The 22,017-nt window shown below is 48.0% G+C and overlaps 2 protein-coding genes across 4 annotated transcripts in view; one reads left to right on the forward strand and one right to left on the reverse strand.

Moving 5' to 3' along the window:
* The window catches only part of LOC137351371 (NFX1-type zinc finger-containing protein 1-like), a 61,821-nt gene extending 60,938 nt beyond the window's left edge, over nt 1-883 (reverse strand). Inside the window, exon 1 of the mRNA XM_068015825.1 lies at nt 833-883. The gene's annotated coding sequence lies outside the window, so the exon portion shown is untranslated. The remainder of the gene's footprint in view (nt 1-832) is intronic.
* A 1,239-nt stretch (nt 884-2,122) lies between these two features.
* The window catches only part of hgh1 (HGH1 homolog (S. cerevisiae)), a 28,029-nt gene continuing 8,134 nt past the window's right edge, over nt 2,123-22,017 (forward strand). The window contains exons 1-5 of one of the 3 annotated variants that reach the window (XM_068015842.1): nt 2,123-2,208; nt 6,835-7,398; nt 14,708-14,808; nt 18,393-18,491; nt 21,175-21,266. In XM_068015842.1, coding sequence (XP_067871943.1) covers nt 6,857-7,398; nt 14,708-14,808; nt 18,393-18,491; nt 21,175-21,266 — 834 coding nt within the window. In that variant the 5' untranslated portion in view covers nt 2,123-2,208; nt 6,835-6,856. Of the gene's footprint in view, nt 2,209-6,398; nt 6,482-6,673; nt 6,747-6,834; nt 7,399-14,707; nt 14,809-18,392; nt 18,492-21,174; nt 21,267-22,017 lie in introns of those variants that run through there. The other 2 variants (XM_068015834.1, XM_068015849.1) reach the window with 2 other exon arrangements.

A 22,017-nucleotide genomic window follows, 5' to 3' on the forward strand; every position in this document is an offset into this window, starting at 1 on the left:
AAGCCTTTGGACACTCAGGGAATCAAGGGACAAGGGAATAGGGCAAAAGTGGAGTTGAGATGAAAGATCAGCCATGAATGTATTGAATGGCGGAGCACATTCGAGGGACTGAATGGCCTACTCCTGTTCCTATTTTTTATGTTGTTATGTGTACAGTGCTATGGAAAAGTGGCTGGTATAATTAGAATCATAGAATTGTAAAGCACAGGAGGAAGCCCATTGAGCCTGCTCCAGCTGTTTCAAAGAGATATTCAATTGGCCCCACTCCCCTGCTCTTCATCTGTAGCCTTGTAAATTTTTTCGCCCTTCAAGTGGTTATCCAATTCCCTTTTCAAAGTTATTATTGAATCTAATTCCACCACCCTTTCAGGCAGCGCGTTCCAGATCACAACAACTCACTGCATTACTGACCATCCTACCACTGGAAATAGTTCCTCCTTAGTTACTCTGAATTATATATTAGACAGAACAGGTGCACTGCCTGAACATAAGACACTTGGACCACTTAGAGGAGGCAGCAACATTGCTGTAACTGAGAGAATACCTTTGGCAGATCCCGAAATTTTTAACAGAGAGCTGTGGAGACAGAGGGGGAAGAACAGGGGGAAAAAAAAAGAGAAATAAAGACAGAGGAGAGAGTTCGAAGGAAAATTTGCATTTCTAAAGCACCTTTTTCAACCTCAGTCCATTTCAAAGCATTTCACAGCCAATGAAGTACTGATAACATCATCACTGTTGTAACGGAAAGGGAGAAAGACAGACAAAACAGCAAGAGATCACAGAGAGGAAGAAATCAAAGTCTTGAATAAAGCTGCATAGTTCCTGGACTCACCTGCAGATGTACAGAAACTAACAGTAACTCGGGCAAGCTGCCCGTCAGTTTAAATACTTCCTGACAGGCTGCTCCCTGGGTCCTAGAGCCTGCTTCTACTTAATGCTTTTTTTGAGCTGGGTGGGGCTGTAAAAAATTCTTTGTTGAATTGCATCTAAAGGTTACATTTACAGTGAAGCAATCACCAAAATTCACCTATTATTTTATGTCCCTCTCTCTCTCTCAACAGAAAACCTCCTATCTTGGTACTTCCCTTTTTTTTTTGCAGAACACCTTTGTAAATCTCGGTGACAGGAGGGTTGGTAACCAAAGGACAAAGATTTAAGATCATTGGTAAATGAGGGGGAGATAAGGAGAATTTATTTTTTTTACACAGTGAGTTGTTGTGATCTGGAACGCGCTGCCTGAAAGGGCGGTGGAATTAGATTCAATAATAACTTTCAAAAGGGAATTGGATAAATACTTGAAGAGCAGAATTTTCAGGGTTTTGTGGAAAGACCAGGGGGAGTAGGATTAATTAGATAGCTCATTCAAAGAGCTGGCATAGGCATAATGAGCTGAATGGCCTCCTTCTGTACTGTATGATTCTATAGTCCCACAACAGGTTAATGAAATACGCCTTTCAGAGGTGGCTAGGAGTGTTTGATGGGACAGCGTACCAGGAGATTTACTCTGTATCTCACCCCGTTTTTTTTTCTCTAACCTGTTTTTTTTTCTTTATACGGTGGCCTTTATACCCTAGGCCCCTTTTACATATTTCATATCGAGGGGGCCTTTATTCCTCAGGCCCCCTTTATATACATACTTATATATTTAAAATAACTTTATTAAAAACAGATAAATAAACAAAAAACTCAAATTAAAATGCCATTCTCGGCGTCGATGATGCACTCCAGTCCCTGCGGTGCCCACCGGTCACAGTAGTGTATCTAACCCCGTGCTGTACCTGGCCTGGGAGTGTTTGATGGGGACAGTGTAGAGGGAGCTTTACTCTGTATCTAACCTGTGCTGTATTTAACCAAAGGGGCATTTAAATCTGGGTGGAAACACAATTGGATTCAGGCTTATGATTAGATTCAATGACTCTACGAACTGAGGAGTGATTCAATGTGCAAGTACAAACAGAAATAATCTGTTTACCTGCAATGAAAGGTGGAAAATCAGAAACAGACTCAGCCTCCTGCTCCTGCACACCCCAAGCAGCATGCCCTGAAAGAAGATGTCGTCACAGTGGATAGAACAGATTTTGGAAAATTGTCATCGAACTGGCAGGCATAAGGACCCAGCATGAAAGAATGTTACTCAAGACGTGTCACTGTTTACTGGAAATCACATGACCGGGATGACGTTCTGCAACAAAATGTGAAACAGAAACTGTGAGTGCAGAATAACTTGAGTGGTGGGGAAAACAAAATTAACAGGCACATGGACAAATGTGGGTTAATTAAGGAAAGCCATCACGGATTTGTTAAGGGAAAATTGTGTTTAACTACCTTGCTGCAGTTTTTTGAAGAGGCAACAGAGAGGGTTGATAAAGCCAATGCTATTGATGTGATTTACATGGACTTTCAAAAGGCATTTGATACAGTGCTGCACAACAGGCTTGTGAGCAAAGTTATAGCTCATGGAATAAAAGGGACAGAGGCAATACGGATACGAAATTGGATGAGTTTTTTTTATTCATTCATGGGATGTGGGTGTCGCTGGCCAGGCCAGCATTTATTGCCCATCCCTAATTGCCCTTGAGAAGGTGGTGGTGAGCTGCCTTCTTGAACCACTGCATTCCATGTTGAGTAGGTACACCCACAGTGCTGTTAGGAAGGGAGTTCCAGGATTTTGACCTAGTGACAGTGAGGGAACGGCGATATAGTTCCAAGTCAGGATGGTGGGTGGCTTGGAGGAGAACTTGCAGGTGGTGGTGTTCCCATGCATCCGCTGTTCTTGTCCTTCTAGTTGGTAGAGGTCATGGGTTTGGAAGGTGCTGTCGAAGGAGCCTTGGTGCGTTGCTGCAGTGCTACTTGTAGATGGTACACACTGCTGCCACTGTGCGTCAGTGATGGAGGGAGTGAATGTTTGTGGATGGGATGCCAATCAAGCGGGCTGCTTTGTCCTGGATGGTGTCGAGCTTCTTGACTGTTGTTGGAGCTGCACCCATCCAGGCAAGTGGAGAGTATTCCATCACACTCCTGACTTGTACCTTGTAGATGGAGAACAGGCTTTTGGGAGTCAGGAGGTGAGTTACTCGCTGCAGAATTCCCAGCCTCTGACCTGCTCTTGTAGCCATGGTATTTATATGGTTGGTCCAGTTCAATTTCTGGTTAATGGTAACCCCCAGGATCTTGATAGGGGGGATTCAGCAATCGTAATGCCACTGAATGTCAAGGGGAAATGGTTAGATTCTCTGTTTTTTGAGATAGTCATTGCCTGGCACTTGGGTGGCACAAATGTTATTTGCCACTTAACAGCCCAAGCCTTAATAAAAACAAGGAATGCTGGAAATACTAAGCAGGTCTGGCAGCATCTGTGGAGAGAGAAGCAGAGTTAATGTTTCAGGTCAGTGACCCTTCATCAGAACTGGTTCTGATTCTTACAATTTATATAAATGACTTGGATGAAGGGACCGAAGGTATGGTTGCTAAATTTGCTGATGACACAAAGATAGGTAGGAAAGTAACTTGTGAAGAGGACATAAGGAGGCTACAAAGGGATATAGATAGGTTAAGTGAGTGGGCAAAGACCTGGCAAATGGAGTATCATGTGGGAAAGTGGGAAATTGTCCACTTTAGCAGGGAGAATAACAAAGAAGCGTATTATCTAAATGGTGAGAGACTGCGGAGCTCTGAGATGCAGAGGGATCTGGGTGTCCTAGTGCATGAATTGCAAAAGGTTAGTTTGCAGGTACAGCACTTAATTAGGAGTGCTAATAGAATGTTATCGATTATCGCGAGGGGAATTGAATACAAAAGTAGGGAGGTTATGCTTCAGTTCTACAGGGTATTGGTGAGATCACATCTGGAGTACTGTGTACAGTACTGGTCTCCTTATTTAAGGAAGGATGTAAATGCATTGGAGACAGTACAGAGAAGGTTTACTAGACTAACACCTAGAATGGGTGAGTTGTCTTAGGAGGAAAGATTGGACTGGCTAGGCTTGTATCCCTTGGTGTTTAGAAGAGTAAGAGGCGACTTGACTGAAACATATAAGATTCTCAGGGATCTTGACAGGTTGGATGTGGAAAGGATGTTTCCCCTTGTGGGCGAATCTAGAACTAGGGGTCACTGTTTAAAAATAAGGGGTCGCCCATTTAAGACAGAGATGAAGAGAAATTTTTTCCCTCAGAGGGTGGTGAGTCTTTGGAATTCTCTTCCTCAAAAGGTGGTGGAAGCACAGTCTTTGAATATTTTTAAGACAGAGGTAGATAGATTCTTGATAAGCAAGTGGGTGAAAGGTTATCTGGGGTAGGCGGGAATGTGGAGTTGAGGTTATAATCAGATCAGCCATGAACCTATTGAATGGCGGAGCAGACTCGAGGGTCCGAGTGGCCTACTCCTGCTCCTAATTCATACGTAGATTATCCAGGAATCATATCTATATTAGTGAATATCCAGGATTAATTCCCAACAACAATGCAGAATATGCAGGAATAATCTCCAATATTAGGCAGAATGTCCAGGATTAATTCCCATAACAATTGCAGAATATGCAGGAATAATCCCCAATATCAGTTCTGAGATTCACACTTTAGGAAGGATGTTAAGGCTTTAGAAAGCATGTAGAAAAGATACAGAAGAATAGTTCCAGGGATGAGGAACTTCAATTCCATGGATGGATTGGAGAAGCTGGGGCTTGTCTCCTTGGAGACGAGAAGATTCAGAGGAGATTCGCAACTCCTCATATACTGAAGCAAACAGTGTACATATGCAGCAAGACCTGGACAACAACCAGGCTTGGGCTGATAAATGGCAAGTTACATTCATGCCACACAAGTGACCATCTTCAACAAAAGAGAATCTAACCATCTCCCTTTGACATTCAATGGTATTATGATTGCTGAATTCCCCATGATCAACATCCTGGGGAGAGTTACCATTGACCAGAAACTGAACTGGACCAGCCATATAAATGCTGTGGCTGCAAGAGCAGGTCAGAGGCTGGGGATTCTGCGCTGAGTAACTCACCTCCTGACTCCCCAATGCTGTCCACCATTTACAAGGCACAGTGTGATGGAATACTCTCCACTTGCCTGGATGGGTGCAGCTCCAAGCTCAGGAAGCTCAACACCATCCAGAACAAAGCAGCCTGCTTGACTGGCACCCCATCCACCACTTTCAACATTCACTCCCTCCTCCACCAGCACACAGTATGTACCATCTACAAGATGCACTGCAGCAACTCACCACCCCTCCTTCGACAGCACCTTCTAAACCCGCAACTTCTTCCACCTAGGACAAGGGCAGCAGATGTGTGGGAACACCAACAAGCTCCCCTCCAAGCCACACATCATCCTGACTTATAACTATATCGCCGTTTCTTCACTGTCGGCAGGCCAAAATCCTGGAACTCCCTTCCTAACAGCACTGTGGGTGTCCCCACCCCACCCCACATGGACTGCAGCGGTTCAAGAAGACAGCTCACTACCACCTTCTCATAGGCAATTAAGGATGGGCAATAAATACTGTCCTAGCCAGCAATGCCCAAGTCCCATGAAATGAATTTTTAAAAAATTGATAGGTCTTCATAGGCTGGACAGATAGGGAGAAATTTTTCTGATGAAGGGTCACTGACCTGAAACATTAACTCTGCTTCTCTCTCCACAGATGCTGCCAGACCTGCTGAGTATTTCCAGCATTTCTTCTTTTTATTTTATATTAGGGAGAAACTGTCCCCATTGGCCAAAGGATACAGGGCAATAATTCACAAAAGAAGCAACAACAACATGAGGAAAACCCTTTTTATGCAGCAAGTGGTTAGGATCTGGAACGCACTGACAGAGACTGTGGTGTCGGTATATTTAATCGAGGCTCTCAAAAGGGAATTAGATAATTGTCTGAAGCAAAATTTTTTGCAGGGCCATGGGGAAAAGGTGGGGAAGTGGGACCAGATGAGTTGCTCGTGTTGCAGAGAGCCGGCACAGACACGATGGGCCAAATGGCCTCCTTCTGTGCTGTAACTATTCTATGAAATATCATAGTGGATCCCAGCCCTGTGTCTCCATTCAGGAGACATTGTCTGTACATCTTGGAGAGACTTTGTCCAGTGACTACTGCTGGACAGCATGTGGCTGAGGAGTCATGGCAGAATTTGGGGTTTTGCTCTGAAATTTGGGGTTCCCGGTGTACAGGCAGGCCCCACCCCAATGCTGCCCCCAGGCCCTGGGCCAACATCCCATCCCACGCCCCACTCCCGCCCAAATTCCCTGCCGCAGCCATTGGGGAAATCCTTGCCGAGCAGAACTACAAATCCCACAATGCCTGGCGGTCACTTCCGGCTGGACCGCGTGTCCGCCTCACGCATGCGTCGTTTACAGCAGCCGATCCGCTTTCCTATTGGTCAGTCTGGGGTGTCAATCACTGAAAACTGGGCGGTGCTTCCGGTGTGGCCTGAGGCTCCGCAGGTTCGCGGGGGTGAGACGGGGAGGAGAGGCTGGAGGTAGGCGTGAGGGTGGGGAGAGAGTTGGGAGCCGGGCCGGGGGAGCAAGTCTCGCTGGCGCACGTGAAAGATCCCATCTATTCAAGGAAGGAGCAGGGGAATTCTCTGTATTTATCTCTCAATTAACGTCCCACAAACAGATTATCTGCTCATTGTCACATTGCTGTCTGTGGGATCTTGCTGTGCTCAAATTGGCTGCATTGCAACAGTGACGACACTTCAAAAAGTCCTTCATTGGCTGCAAACCGCATTGGGACTGCCTGAGGTTGCTATAGAAATGAAAATTTGCTCTTTCTCTTCACCCTGTGGACTGCACGGTGTCTCATTTGTTGTTCTTTGTGTTGCCCTGCCAGAGACTAGCTACAGACAGCCGCCATGCTGGATGAAGAGCAGGCCCAGGAGCTGCTGGGGTTTCTGACCCTCGAGACGCGGGTGGACGTCAAAGGTCAGACCACCGAGTGCGTGCTGGGCCTGACGGGGAGCAAGGACGGCCGCAGGTTCCTGGGAGAGAGTGTGGACATCCTGCGGGCCTTGCTGACGCTGACCAAGGACACTTCTCGGGCCGTGGTGAAGGACTGCTACTACGCCCTGGTCAATCTGTCTGCCGACGAGATGACACACAGGCCTCTGGTGCAGGATGTCAACCTCGTCCCCGCACTGCTGGAGAGCCTCTTGGACCCTGAGTATGACTTCTCTGACCAGATCTGTTCGATCTTGTCCAACCTCTCGCGGAATAAGGACACGTGTGGGGACGTGTTCCGTGCCATTCAGGACGAGGGCCCGGGCTTGGCGAAGATCGTAGACATCTTCTGCGCAGACAGTTATAACAACAAGGTGGAACTCCACTACCTGGGGCCACTGCTATCTAATCTGACACAGTTACCGGAAACCAGGCAGTTCATACTGGATAAGGACAGGTCTGCTGCATTACACGTTCCCTCAATATACAAACTAGTTCTGACTAAAAGCAGTATTAACAATTTTAATGGAGCTGCAGGAACAGGGAATCCTGGGGTTCACCTCCATAAATCTTTGAAGGTGACGGGATACATCGATAAGGCTGTTAATAAAGTATATGGGGATCTTTGCTTTATTAGCAGATGCATAGAATACAAAAGCCGGGAAATTATGCTAAATCTTTGTGAACATAGGAAATGGGAGCAGGAGTAGGATATTCGACCTGTTGAGCCTGCTCACCATTTAGATAGATCATGGCTGATCATCTGCCTCTACGCCATTTTTCCCCACTATCCCCATATCTCTGGATGCCATTAGTATGCAGTCATCTATTTTTTTGTCTTGAACATACTCAATAATTGAGCTCTCACAGCCTTCTGGGGTAGAGAATGCCAAAGATTCACCAACCTCTGAGTAAAAAAATTTCTCCTCGTCTCAGTCTTAAATAGCCTACCCCTTATTCTGAGACTATGTCCATGGTTCTAGACTCTCAGCCAGGGGAAACATCCTATCTCAGTCTACCCTGTCACGCCCTTTAAGAATTTTGTAGGTTTCAGTGAAATCCCTTCTCATTCTTCAAGACTCTTATAAATTCAGGCCCAGTCTCCTCAATCTCTCATGAGACAATCCTGCCATCCCAAGCATTAGTCTTATTAGACACCACCATCACCATCCCTGGGTATGTCCAGACTCACCAGAGGTGGCGGCACAGTGATATAGTGTCGGGATGGAGTTGCTTTGGGAGTCCCCAACATTGACTCCCCACCCCATGATGTCTCATGGCATCAGGTTAAACATGGACAAAGAAACCTCCTGCTGATTATCACCTACCACCCCCCCACCTTAGCTAATGAATTAGCGCTTCACCATGTTGAACACCAATTAGAAGAAGCACTGAGGGTAGCAAGGGCACAGAATGTATTCTGGGTGGGGGACTTCGATGTCCATCACCAAGAGTGGCTCGGTAGCACCACCACAGACCGAGCTGGCCGAGTTCTAAAGGACATAGCTGCTGGACTGGGTCGGTGGCAGGTGGTGGGGGAACCAACAAGAGGGAAAAACCTATTTGACCACGCCTTCACCAATCTATCTATCGCGGATGCATCCGTCCATGACAGCATTGTTAGGAATGACCACCGCATAGTCCATGTGGAGACAAAGTCCCATCTTCACATTGAGGATACCCGCCATCGTGTTGTGTGGCACTACCACCGTGCTAAATGGGATAGATTTCAAACAGATCTAGCAACTCAAAACTGTGGGCCATCAGCAGCAGCAGAATTGTATTCAACCATAACCTGTAACCTCATGGCCCGGCATATCCCCCACTCTACCATTACAATCAAGCCGAGAGACCAACCCTGGTTCAATGAAGAGTCTAGGAGGGCATGCCAGGAGCAACACCAGGCATACCTCGAAATGAGGTGTCAGCCTGATGAAGCTACAGCCCAGGACTACTTGCATGCCAAACAGCAGAAGAAGCATGTGATAGAGCTAAGCAATTCCACAACCAACGGATCAGATCTAAGCTCTATAGCCCTGCCACATCCAGACGTGAATTGGGGAGAACAATTATTAAACAACTGACAGGTAGAGGAGGCTCCTCAAATGTCACCATCCTCTACGTTGGGGGGAGCCCAGCACATCAGTGCAAAAGACAAGGCTGAAGCATTTGCATCCATCTTCAGCCCGAAGCACCTAGTTGATGATCCATCTCGGCCTCCTCCTGAAGTCCTCAGGATCTCAGACTTCAGCCAATTCGATTCACTCCACGTGATATCAAGAAACGACTAAGGCACTGGATACTGCAAAGCCTACGGGCCCTGACAAGATTCTGGCAATAGTACTGAGGACCTGTGCTCCAGAACTTGCTGTGCCCCTAGCCAAGCTGTTTCAGTACAGCTACAACATTGTCTTCTACCCAGCAATGTGGAAAATTACCCAAGTATGTCCTGTACACAAAAAGCAGGACAAATCCAACCCGGCCAATTACCGTCCCATCGGCCTACTCTCAATCATCAGTAAAGTGACGGAAGGTGTCATCAACAGTGCCATCAAGCGGCACCTGCTTAGCAATAACCTGCTCAGTGACGCTCAGTTTGGGTTCCACCATAGCCACTCAGCTCCTGACCTCATCACAGCCTTGGTTCAAACATGGACAAAAGAGCTGAACTCGAGAGGTGAGGTGAGAGTGACTGTCCTTGACATCAAGGCAGGATTTGACTGAGTATGGCATCAAGGAGCCCTAGCAAAACTGAGGTCAATGGGAATCGGGGAAAACCCTCCGCTGGTTGGTGTCATACCTAACGCAAAGGAAGATGGTTGTGTTTGTTAGAGTCAATCATCTGAGCTCCAGGACATCACTGCAGGAGTTCCTCAGGGTAATGTCCTAGGCCCAACCATCTTCAGCTGCTTCATCAATGACCTTCCTTCAATCATAAGGTCAGAAGTGGGGATGTTCGCTGACGATTGTGCAATGTACACCATTCGTGACCCCTCAGATACTGAAGCAACCCAGGTCCATATGCAGCAAGACCTGGACAACATCCAGGCCTGGGCTGATAAGTGGCAAGTAACATTTGCGCCGCGCAACTGCCAGGCAATGCCATCTCAAACAAGAGAGAATCTAACCATCTCCCCTTGGCATTACCATCGCTGAAACCCCCACTGTCAACATCCTAGGGGTCACCATTTACCAGAAACTGAACTGGACCAGCCATATAAATGCTGTGGCTACAAGAGCAGGTCAGAGGCTGGGAATTCTGTAACGAGTAACTCGCCTCCTGACTCCCCAAAGCCTCTCCACCATCTACAAGGCACAAGTCAGGAGTGTGATGGAATAGTCTCCACTTGCCTGGATGGGTGCAGCTCCAACAACACTCAAGAAGCTTGACACCATCCAGGACAAAGCAGCCCACTTGATTGGCACCCCATCTACAAACATTCACTCCCTCCACCGCCGACGCACAGTGGCAGCAGTGTGTACCATCTACAAGATGCACTTCTACCAACTAGAAGGACAAGGGCAGCAAATATATGGGGACACCACCACCTGCAAGTTCCCCTCCAAGTCACACACCATCCTGACTTGGAACTATATCGCCGTTCCTTCACTGTCGCTGGGTCAAAATCCTGGAACTCCCTTCCTAACAGCACTGTGGGTGTACCTACAACCCGAGCGCAATTAGGGATGGGCAATTAATGTTGGCCTAGCCAGCAATGTCCACATCCCTCGAAGAAATATAAAAACAAAAGTCTGGTGAATCTCCATTGCACTCCCTCTGTGGCAAATATATTCTTCCTTGGATAAGGAGACCAAAACTGTACATGATACTCCAGGTGCAGTCTCACCAAGGCACTATCCAGTTGCAGCAAGACATCTTTACTCCTGTACTCAAACCCCCTTGCAATGAAGGTCAACATATCATTTGTCTTCTTAATTGCTTGCTGCACCTACATATTAGCTTTTAGTGACTCATGAACAAGGGCACCCAAGTCTCTTTGAAAAAACTGGTTATGGCTTAGATGAAGTTTTGCTTCCTTTTTAAAATTCATTTATGGGATGTGGGCGTCGCTGGCTAGGCCAGCATTTATTGCCCATCCCTAATTGCCCTTGAACTGAGTGGCTTGCCAGGCCATTTCAGAGTCAACCACATTGCTGTGGGTCTGGAGTCACACGTTGGCCAGACCAGGTAAGGACGGCAGATTTCTTTCCGTAAACCAGATGGGTTTTTTACGACAATTGATAATGGTTTCATGGTCATCGTTAGACTAGCTTTTTAATTCCAGATTTATTACTTGAGTTCAAATTTCACCATTTGCTGTGCTGGGATTTGAACCCATGTCCCCAGAGCATTAGCCAGGGCTTTGGATTACTAGTCCAGTGACACTACCACTATGCCACCGCCTCCCCAATTCTGGGCCCCACTCTTTGGGAAGAATGTCAAGGCCTTGGAGAGGGTGGAGAGGTGATTTACCAGAATGGTACCAGGGATGAGGGACTTCAGTTATGCGGAGAGACTGGTGAAACTGGGATTGCTCTCCTTAGAGCAGAGAAGGTGAAGGGGGTGATTTGACAGAGGCATTCAAAATCAAGAAGGGTTTTGATAGAGTAAATAAGGAGAAACTATTTCCACCGAAATGAGGGCCGGTAACCAGAGGACACAGATTTAAGTTAAAAGAACCAGAGGGGCTAAGAGATGGAAGTGTTTTTTTACACAGCGAGTTGTTGTGATCTAGAAAGTACTGCCTGAAGGGGCGGTGGAAGCAGGTTCGATAGGAACTTTCAAAATAAATACTTATTGGGATGGGGGGAGGGGGGGGGAAGATGTGCAGGGGAGTGGGACGAATTGGATAGCTCTTTGAAAGAGCCAGCACAGGAACGATGGGCCGAATGGCATCCTCCGGCCTGATTCTACTATGCAGTGGGTTGGCGTTTTGTGAAGGTCAGGCTGTGCACTGTGATTTCAATCGGTGTTTGGCTGTTAAGAGCTGTGAGGGAGCTTTACTCTGTATATAACCCCGTGCTGTATCTGTCTTGGGAGTGTTTAATGGGGACAGTGTAGAGCAGGGTTGTCCAACATACGGCCCGCAGGTCAGGGTCCGGCCAACCAAACGTTTCCTTCTGGCCCGCGGGTGTAAACTATTCCCGGGGCCGTTCCTCATCCTCACCATGACTGGAGATAAGAAATTTCCCATTGTCAGTCCGGCTTTTAAACTATTACGCTGTCAGTTTCACAGGTGATAGCCACTGACATCGGGAGCAGCTGTTTCCCAACAGACTCGGGGTTTTCCGGCGGCTTATGCCTTTTTTTTTAAAAGCTGGCTGGAAAACCCCGAGTCTGTTGGAAAACAGCTGTTCCCGATGTCAGTGGCTGTCACCTGTGAAACTGACAGGCCGATGTTTTTAAAAGAACTGACTTTTCCAAATATTCTAAAAGAGCGTTCCACTCTCTGCAACTGTGTGAGAGAGAGTGGGAGAGACAGGGACAGGAGGGGGAACAGAGAGAGAGAAAGGGGGGACAGATAGAGAGAGAGGAGGATAGAGAGGGAAGAGAGGGGGGGGCAGGGGGGGAGACAGAGAGCGGAGAGGGGGACGGACACTGGAGAGATGGGGGCGAGAGAGTCCAAGTCATTTACTTACGGCACAAAAAGAGGCCATTCAGTCCATCGAGCCCATGCCAGCTCTCCACGGAGGTATGCAGTCGGTCCCACTCCCTGGCTCTATCCCCATAGCCCTGCAACCCTGAAAGTCTATTTCTCTCAGGTGGCCATCCAACTTTCTCTTGAAGTCATTGATCGTCTCCACTTCCACCATCCTCGTGGGCAGTGAGTTCCAGGCCATTACTACCACTGCGTAAAAAAGTGCTTCCTCATATTCCCCCTGCATCTTTTGCACAAAGCTTTCAATCTGTGTCCCCCAGGACAAAGCAGTCCACTTGATTGGCACCCCATCCACAAACATTCTCTCCCTTCACCAACACACAGTGGCAGCAGTGTGTACCGTCTACAAGATGCACTGCAGCAACGCACCAAGGCTCCTTAGACAGCAGCTTCCAAACCCGCAATCTCTACCACCTAGAAGGACAAGGGCAGATGATGTGTGGGAACACCACCGCCTGCAAGTTCCCCTCCAAGTCACACACCATCCTGGCTTGGAACTATATCGCCGTTCCTTCACTGTCGCTGGGTCAAAATCCTGGAACTCCCTCCCTAACAGCACTGAAGGTATACCTACCCCACGTGGACTGCAGCGGTTCAAGAAGGCAGCTCACCACCACCTTGTCAAGGGCAATTAGGGATGGGCAATAACTGCTGGACTAGCCAGCGATGCCCACATCCCACGAATGAATGAAAAAAAGTCCAAGGGGAGTGGGGAGGGAAGAGACAATGAGACATAAACACACAGCACGGGGAAAGAGAGATCTATCTGGAATACTCTGCATTGTTACATCAAGTGTGTGGACAGAGATTGATTACTTATTAAAGCAAAAACAATACCAGGTATGTCACTAAACCAGTTTTCAGTATAACGACAAGAAAGAACTTCAATAAATCAGTCTTCTCATTTAAAGTTTCTTCACAAAAATGTGCATTTGTTGTTTTTATTAGTAAGATAAATTTTTAATGCCTTTATCTTTTGAAAATTTCTCACCCCCCCCAAACACCGGGCCGAGCTGAAATCGCAATGCAGCCCTCCGCCCAAAACAGTTGACCAACCCTAGTATAAATGGAGTTTTACTCTGTATCTAACCCCGTTTTTTTTTCTTTTTCAGAAGGGAATTAGACAGTTATATGAAAAGGGAGAATGTGCAGGGTTACGGAGAGAAAGCAGGGGAATGAAACTGAGGGAATTGTTCTTTCGGAGTATCTAACCGCGTGCTGTACCTGTCCTGGGAGTGTTTGATGGGAACAGTGTAGAGGGAGTTTTACCCTGTATCTAACCCCGCTTTTTTTTTCGATTTAAAAAAAAAAGTTACTTTATTGGCTGTGTAGCACTTTTCAGATGCCCGGACGTGGGCAGAAGGGCGCTGGGGGAAATCGCAGTCTTTATACAAGGCGATTCCTCGTGCTGCCATTTTGAAGTGCGCGCCAAACGTGTTTGAGAAACAAGTATTGTCGTCTTGTTGGGGGTGGGCGTGCTGGCGGGAGTGGGGGCGGGGGGGGGTCTGCAGCGCTGGGAGAGGGGTGTCAGCAAAGGATTTTGCTTGCGTCTCGGGTCTGCGCCCCTCTCCTCCGTGCCCTGCTGTGTGGACCAAGATGACGACGACAGAGATGGAGGTGTGGTGGTGAGTGACGGGGTCCATGAACTCTGAACCTTGGCCGAAGAAGCGGCCACCTTGCCTCCTCCCACACCTGTCCCTGAATTAACCAGTGCATCTCCAACAAAGTGTGAAATCAGCTCGGCAATTCGACAAGGAGGGGCGTCGCGGCACCTCGCCAGCTCCAGAAGCTTCCGAGAAGTGTGTGTACCTGTCCTGGGAGTGTTTGATGGGAACAGTGTAGAAGGGGCTTTACTCTGTATGTAACCTGACCATAAACTCTGTGAAATCGAATGTCACGTAGGGAATATCTCTCAGCACTTCATCCTTTACCGAGATGAACACAAAAACTAATCAGACTGCCCAGTTCCTCATCAGTGAGGCATACGGATATTTTGTGGAGAGTTTATTGGTGGAGAGGTGAGTCACATGGAGCTGTTATTACATGTGGTGAGTCCTATTCCAGCTTCCCCATGCCAAACTCTGTGATTTGTTCCTTGTCCCACAGATGTGTTATTCAGCGACTTCTTCCCTACACACAGTACGAGGATTCCAGTGTGCGGAGAGGAGGAGTTGTCGGCACGCTCCGCAATTGCTGCTTTGACCATTGTGAGTATCCCACCTTGCTGATGGGAGCTGGTTGGCAGTGTCACTTGGGAGATGTAAAGGCTGCACGCCTTCAATGTGTATCTGAGCTCTCTAAACCCACCAGCATTACGTGATAGGTTGTGGCCAAGGCAGGAAGATGGAGTTAAGATACCGAGCTGAATGATGGAACTTGCTCAAGGGGACTGAGAGGCCCCCTTCATATTCCTGTGTCCTTCCAAACCTGGGCTCGGTGCAGAGAGAGTAACTTGGGCTGTGTAAACACTGGGGTGAAGACATCTGTCAAGGTGAACACAAGGTTCACAATATATTGTGATTGGGAAGTCTCCAGGTTCAATATGCAGTCTGTGTTGATCTCAGTCAGTGGCACAGTGTTAGCCCCCATGCACCCTGTCCAAGGAGGGGGCAGGTAACGGACCGAAGTTCGACTGGCTGTGAGGCAATGTGAAAAGACAGAACTTGCATTTCTGTATCGCCTTTCAGTACCTCAGGATGTCCCAAAGCACTTTACAGCAAATGAACTTTTCAAGTCGGTGCCCAGGAGATCAGGTAGTTCTCCCTGGGTGTCCAGGTCAATATTTACCCCTGAATTAATATCACAAAAACAAATAATCTGGTCATTATCATATTTCTGCTTGTGGGAGCTTGCTCGTCTGACAGTGCAGTGCTCCTCCTGCACTGCGCCTCTTACGGGGCAGCGCTCCCTCAGCGCTGACCCTCCGCCAGGGCAGCGCTCCCTCAGCGCTGACCCTCCGCCAGGGCAGCGCTCCCTCAGCGCTGACCCTCCGCCAGGGCAGCGCTCCCTCAGCGCTGACCCTCCGCCAGGGCAGCGCTCCCTCAGAGCTGACCCTCCGCCAGGGCAGCGCTCCCTCAGCGCTGACCCTGCGGCAGGGCAGCGCTCCCTCGGAGCTGACCCTCCGCCAGTGCAGCACTCCCTCAGCGCTGACCCTCCGCCAGTGCAGCACTCCCTCGGCACCATGCTGTGAGTGTCAGTCTGAAACTTGTGTTCCAATTTCTTGAATGAGACCTGAAACCACCACCTGATCACTCAGGTGAGAGTGCTACCCACTGAGTGACAGCTGAAGCACAGAGCAGTCTGGTGGCATAGTGGGTATATGTGGGCATCAATCCTGAAAAGTATGTAAACCCAGTCGTGCTGCCCTTCCCCACTCTCAATTCGGCCTGATGACTGGCCTTTGTGGAGTTCTGCTGGTGCTGTAACACTGCATGCTGCACTCAGCCTTTTCAGATGAAGAGCTGTGGAAGGGCAGGGTGTTGAGATCCATAAGAGAACTGGGGCAGAGTTTCCTGTGTTCCTGTACCTGGGGCTAGTGGATTACATAGAAGAACATAAGGAAATCCTCCTCTGCCTGAAAGGAAGCTGATTCAATAATAACTTTTAAAAGGGAAATGGATAAATACTCAGAAAGGAGGTATTTGCAGGACTGCAGGGAAAGAGCAGGGGAGTGGGACTAATTGAGTAGTCCTTCAAAAGTGCTGGCACCCTCTGCTTAGGGATGTTTCTCAGAGACATCATTAAGGTGCTCTGTAAGTGGAGGTCCTCTCTGCACTTGGAGCTCCCAACTCTTCCATGATTCCACCCTCTCACTTTATCTGATCTCCTCAGTCATCATCACGGGAACACAACTGTATAACTGAGAGACCTGTCCGGTCCCAAATTAAAAAATAAAATAAATCTTGTGCTCTCGAAAGAAGTGGAGATGGTGTAGTTAATGGATGAGGTACAAATTGATAGGCAGGATGTACTAAAAAGGCTGGCTATGCTTTGGGTAGTTAAGTCTCCTGGTCCGGGTGGCTTGCATCCCAGGTTGCTAAAGGAAGTGGGGATGGAAATAGCGGAAGGGCTTGCCAAAATCTTGCAATCTTCCCTGGATATGGGGGAGGTGCCAGAGGATTGGAGAGTGGCAAATGTGACACCCTTCTTCAAGAAAGGGTGTAAGGACAGTCCGCACAACTACAGGCCACTTAGTTTAACATCAGTAGTGGGTAAGGTTTTAAAAACAATACTCGGGGAAACAAATCAACATCCACTTGGAGAGGTTTGTGTTAATTAAGGAGAGCCGGCATGGATTTGTAAAAGACAGATTGTGTTTGGCTTATCTAATTGAATTTTTCGATAAGGTAACAGAGAAGGTTGATGAAGGAAATGTAATAGATGTTGTTTATATGGGTTTTAAGAATGCGTTTGACAAAGTACCACATAAAAGTCTGGTTAACAAAACTGAGGCTCGTGGAATAGGAAGGTCAGTGTCAGCTTGGATAAAAAAATTGGCTTAAGCACCGAAAACAGTGAGTTGTAGTAAATGGTTGTTTTTCAGACTGGAGGATGGTAGACAATCATGTTCCCCAAGGATCAGTGCTGGGACCACTGCTTTTTATTTTTGGCTATATATAAATAACTTGGATCTTGGAATACACAGTGGAATTTCAAAATTTGCCAATGACACCAAACTTGGAACAGTGGCAACATTGAGGCTGATACGAACTGCCTGTAACAGGACATAGCTAGCAGAATGGGCGGATGGAACTTAACACAGACAAGTGTGAGGTGATGCATTTTGGCTGAAGGGATAGGGTGAGGCAATACAGACTTAATGGCACAGTTGTAAAGAGTGTGCAGGAACAAAGGGACCTGGGGGTGCATGTGCATCGATCTTTGAAGGTGGCAGGACATATTGAGAGTGTGGTTAGTAAAGCATATGGGATCTTGAGCTTCATTAATAGGGGCATCGAGTACAAAAGCAGGGAGGTTATGCTGAACCTTTATAAAGTTCTGGTTAGGCCCCAACTGGAGTATTGCATCCAGTTATAGTCATCACACTTTAGGAAGGATGTGAGGGCCTTTGTGAGGGTGCAGAGGAGATTTACCAGAATGGTTCCTTGAATGGGGGATTTTAGTTACAAGGTTAGGTTGGAAATCTGGAGTTATTCTTCTTGGAGCAAAAGAGATTGAGGGGAGATTTAATAGAAATGTACAAGATTATGACAGGCTTAGGTAAGTTAGACAAGGAAAAACTGTTCCCATTAACTGATGGTACAAGGACTAGGGGACACAGATTGAAGGTTTTGAGGAAGATATGCGAGGGGAATATGAGGAAGAACTTTTTTATGCAGCGGGTGCAACGACCTGGAATTCGCTGCCCACAAGGGTGGTGGAAGCAGAGATGATCAATGATTTTAGAAGGAAGTTGGACGGGCGCTTGAAGGAAATAAACTTGCAGGGCCACGGAGATAGAGCGGGGGAATGGGACTGACTGGATTGCTCGTGGAGAGCTGGCATGGACTCGATGGGTCGAATGGCCTCCTCCTATGCCGTAAATGACTCTGTAAGGGAGCACAGTCTCCAGCGTGTGCGATCTGGAGGGACTGCTGGATTGTCAGCGATGCTGTCTTTCAGATGAGCTACTTGGTTCCTCGAATTGAAGGGGTGTCGTGGTGGAAGACTCCTGCTGTAGATTTGCTGGCGCTAAAATGGGTCCTGGTTATTTGAGTAGAGCTCGCTTGCCTCCTGCATGGACCAACGGTGCTGTTCAGTGATCCTGTCTTTCTTTGTCTCCCTCCCATAGCATATCACCAGTGGTTGCTTGGCAGCGAAGTCGACATTCTTCCATTCCTGTTGCTGCCGCTGGCTGGTCCTGAGGAGTTGAGCGAAGATGAAATGGAAGGTAGGGAGGAACGGGGCATGTGGTGTTAGCACCAGAAGAGATTTTGAAAGCTTTGTGCTGGCGGAGACGGAGTTTACGGTCACCCGCCCAAAGAGCAATTCTGAGTTGGACAAATTTTATTTTATTCCCGCCCTTCTCTGAAGGCACTGACTCGTAACTGGGGGCAGTGATGTCTGACTCAAGTAGACATTTTTCCTTTGTGAGCCAAGACACCAAATGGCAACATGCTGTTCAACTGTGAAGGGCATCGTCATTTGTGATTCTGTGCACAAACCCCTAACCCCTCGGGTCATCCAGAGCTTAATTGCTGCGTGGTCAGCGACCTTTGCGAATTGGAATACGTTCATCAGTTTCAGGTTCCAGCATGCAGCATTTAATAGATCACTTTAAATCCACAACAAAGTGTGACAGATGTGTGTTCACAATCAGCATTTGTAACATCTTAATTAATAGTTATAGAAGGCTTTTTTGAATCTGTACCAGGCCACAGAATTGCCAGATGAGAGAGGCCCTTGAGCAAGTTGCTGCTTCTGGGGTTCCTGGCACAGAGCTAATGAGGATCCGTGATCTAGGAAACAAAATCATCAGATTTACACCATGAAATTTTACCTCTGGATTAATTAAGGGACAGAAACCTGATTGGAGAGATTTCAAACATGGAGTTGCGGGGAAGATGGGCATGGATTTGTTGGCTGACAACATGTTCAAGGACTTTAGAGAGGGGAAGGGAGGTTGGAGTTTGGCCATTAGTTTGCAAGGACAGAGGGCTCAGGAGTGTTAATTTTTAGAAGGGTTTTTTTTCCCAAAATGAGAGGGAACCATTTACAATGTCAGCTGACGTGGAGGGAGGAGCCGGGAACGGAAGTTGGTGATCTGCCGATTTGTGGGAATGGGGGTCAAGGGAGCAGGGGATGGGTCTCATGGGCAAGATGAACTCTGGCGGGGCATGAGAAGACATAGCAGGGAGGTGGTGGGGAAGCATTGGGAGATTTGCCTTGATGCAGAAGAGGAAGGGAGGGCGCAGCAGAGGCAGCTGAATGGACAACCTCAATCTTAGTGATAAAGAAGTCAATGAGCTTCTCGCACTTATTGTTGGTGTGGGAGGGGTGTTTAAGATGATATTTGGTGTTGGAGAAAAGGTACTAGGGGTTATCTTTGCTCTTGGATAATCCTGGTGGAGGAGATTGTGGCCCATTAGCACAATTTGGACCAGTTGGATCTGGTGGTGGATGGTTAAAATAGTTACACTCGAGTCTGCACCCCTTGGATTTGAGGGAGTGAAGTTGGGTGTTGCAGTAGGGGGATTGCCTGCGATGGGAGAGAGTAACAGTTTGACTGGCCACAACGGCTCCTAAGGCCCATCACTGGCAGTCAAGATCCCGGCCTTCGACTGAAACTCAGCTCACGGTTGGCAACACCATCCCCCTTTCCAAAACCACCGACACATTTCACCACCTGTCCTGCCCAAAGTACTGCCATGGCGTACCTTGACACAGTGTTTAATCAGATTGACAGCTGCAGAATTATTGTGATGAATGGAGGGTTAAAGTCTAGACAGTTGAGGTTTAAAAGTTGCAGTTGGAAGAGATTTGGGGCAGAGTTTATTCCAGGGACGGACAGTGAAGGAAGTGGTCTTAGAAAGGGGGTAGGGGGATGTGAATAGTGAAAGACACGAGGAAGTAATTAAGACATGGCCGTGTCAGTGAGCAAGAACTTGGGAGGAGGGAAGCCACAGGAGACAGTGGGGCAGGGTGTGCACAATTGCGAATGTTAGTTAGAAATACAGCACTGAAACAGGCCCTTCGGCCCACCGAGTCTGTGCCGACCATCAACCACCCATTTATACTAATCCTACACTAATTCCATATTCCTACCACATCCCCACCTGTCCTATATTTTCCCTACCACCTACCTATACTAGGGGCAATTTATAATGGCCAATTCGCCTATCAACCTGCAAGTCTTTTGGCATGTGGGAGGAAACCGGAGCACCCGGAGGAAACCCACGCAGACACAGGGAGAACTTGCAAACTCCACACAGGCAGTACCCAGAATTGAACCCGGGTCACTGGAGCTGTGAGGCTGCGGTGCTAACCACTGCGCCACTGTGCCGCCCTGGTAAGTGTTTAAACAGAGGGAGAGGTTTGAAGAAAGCAGGAGGTCAGTGACGTCGGGGAGAGAGCGAGAGGAGGGAAGAAGATGAATGAAGTCATGGAGGATGAGGAGTTTCTCAGTGTTGAGGCTGATAGAGGAAAGGAAGGAGGATATCTTGGTGAATAACGCATGGGAGGATGATGGAGGGCAAGGATTTTGAAGGAGTGACAAGAGGGTTGGAACAAGATGAGGTGCTGGAAGGAGGAGAAGGCATCGAGAAGAAGGTAATGGACGCCATGGCAGTGCTTTGGGCAGGACAGATGGTGAAATGTATCGGTGGTTTTGGAAAGGGGGATGGTGTTGCCACCCGTGAGCTGCATTTCAGTAGAAGGCCGGGATCTTGACTGCCCCTGATGGGCCTTTGGAGATGGTCAAGGGGGCGCAGACAGTGGGAAAGTTCAGAGAGTAGCCCAGGTCAGCTGACGACATTTGAACTGTCCGCCCAGATTCTCAGTAATGATTTGATTGCATGTAGTGAGAACTGATATCCCCCTGCTGACCTTTCGCTTCTCTCTCTGTCATGATGTAGGGCTGCCTGTGGACCTGCAGTACCTGCCAGAGGACAAGCAGCGGGAGAAAGATCCAGACATCCGCAAAATGCTCCTCGAGGCCATCAACCTAGTATGTATCTGCTGGCTAGCGTAGATAGAAAGAAAGGTTTGAAATTATAAAGCTTTATTTACAACCTGAGGACGTCACAAAGTATTTCACAGACAAAACGTACATTTTTGAAGCTTTTGTTGTAGGGAAATCGGAAGCCAATTCCTGAAGGTGCTGATTCTCACTGGGATACAGTTCCTGAAGGTGCTGACTCTCACTGGGGGGGCAGATCCTGAAGGTGCTGACTCTCACTGGGATACAGTTCCTGAAGGTGCTGACTCTCACTGGGATACAGTTCTTGAAGGTGCTGACTCTCACTGGGGGACAGTTCCTGAAGGTGATGACTCTCACTGGGATACAGTTCCTGAAGGTGCTGACTCTCACTGGGATACAGTTCCTGAAGGTGCTGACTCTCACTGGGGGACAGTTGCTGAAGGTGCTGACTCTCACTGGGATACAGTTCCTGAAGGTGCTGACTCTCACTGGGATACAGTTCCTGAAGGTGCTGATTCTCACTGGGGTACAGTTCCTGAAGGTGCTGATTCTCACTGGGGGACAGTTCCTGAAGGTGCTGACTCTCACTGGGGTACAGCTCCTGAAGGTGCTGATTCTCACTGGGGGACAGTTCCTGAAGGTGCTGACTCTCACTGGGGGACAGTTGCTGAAGGTGCTGACTCTCACTGGGATACAGTTCCTGAAGGTGCTGACTCTCACTGGGGGACAGTTCCTGAAGGTGATGACTCTCACTGGGGGACAGCTCCTGAAGGTGCTG

Source organism: Heterodontus francisci, chromosome 2 (assembly GCF_036365525.1).
Source record: "Heterodontus francisci isolate sHetFra1 chromosome 2, sHetFra1.hap1, whole genome shotgun sequence".
NCBI lineage: Eukaryota > Metazoa > Chordata > Chondrichthyes > Heterodontiformes > Heterodontidae > Heterodontus > Heterodontus francisci.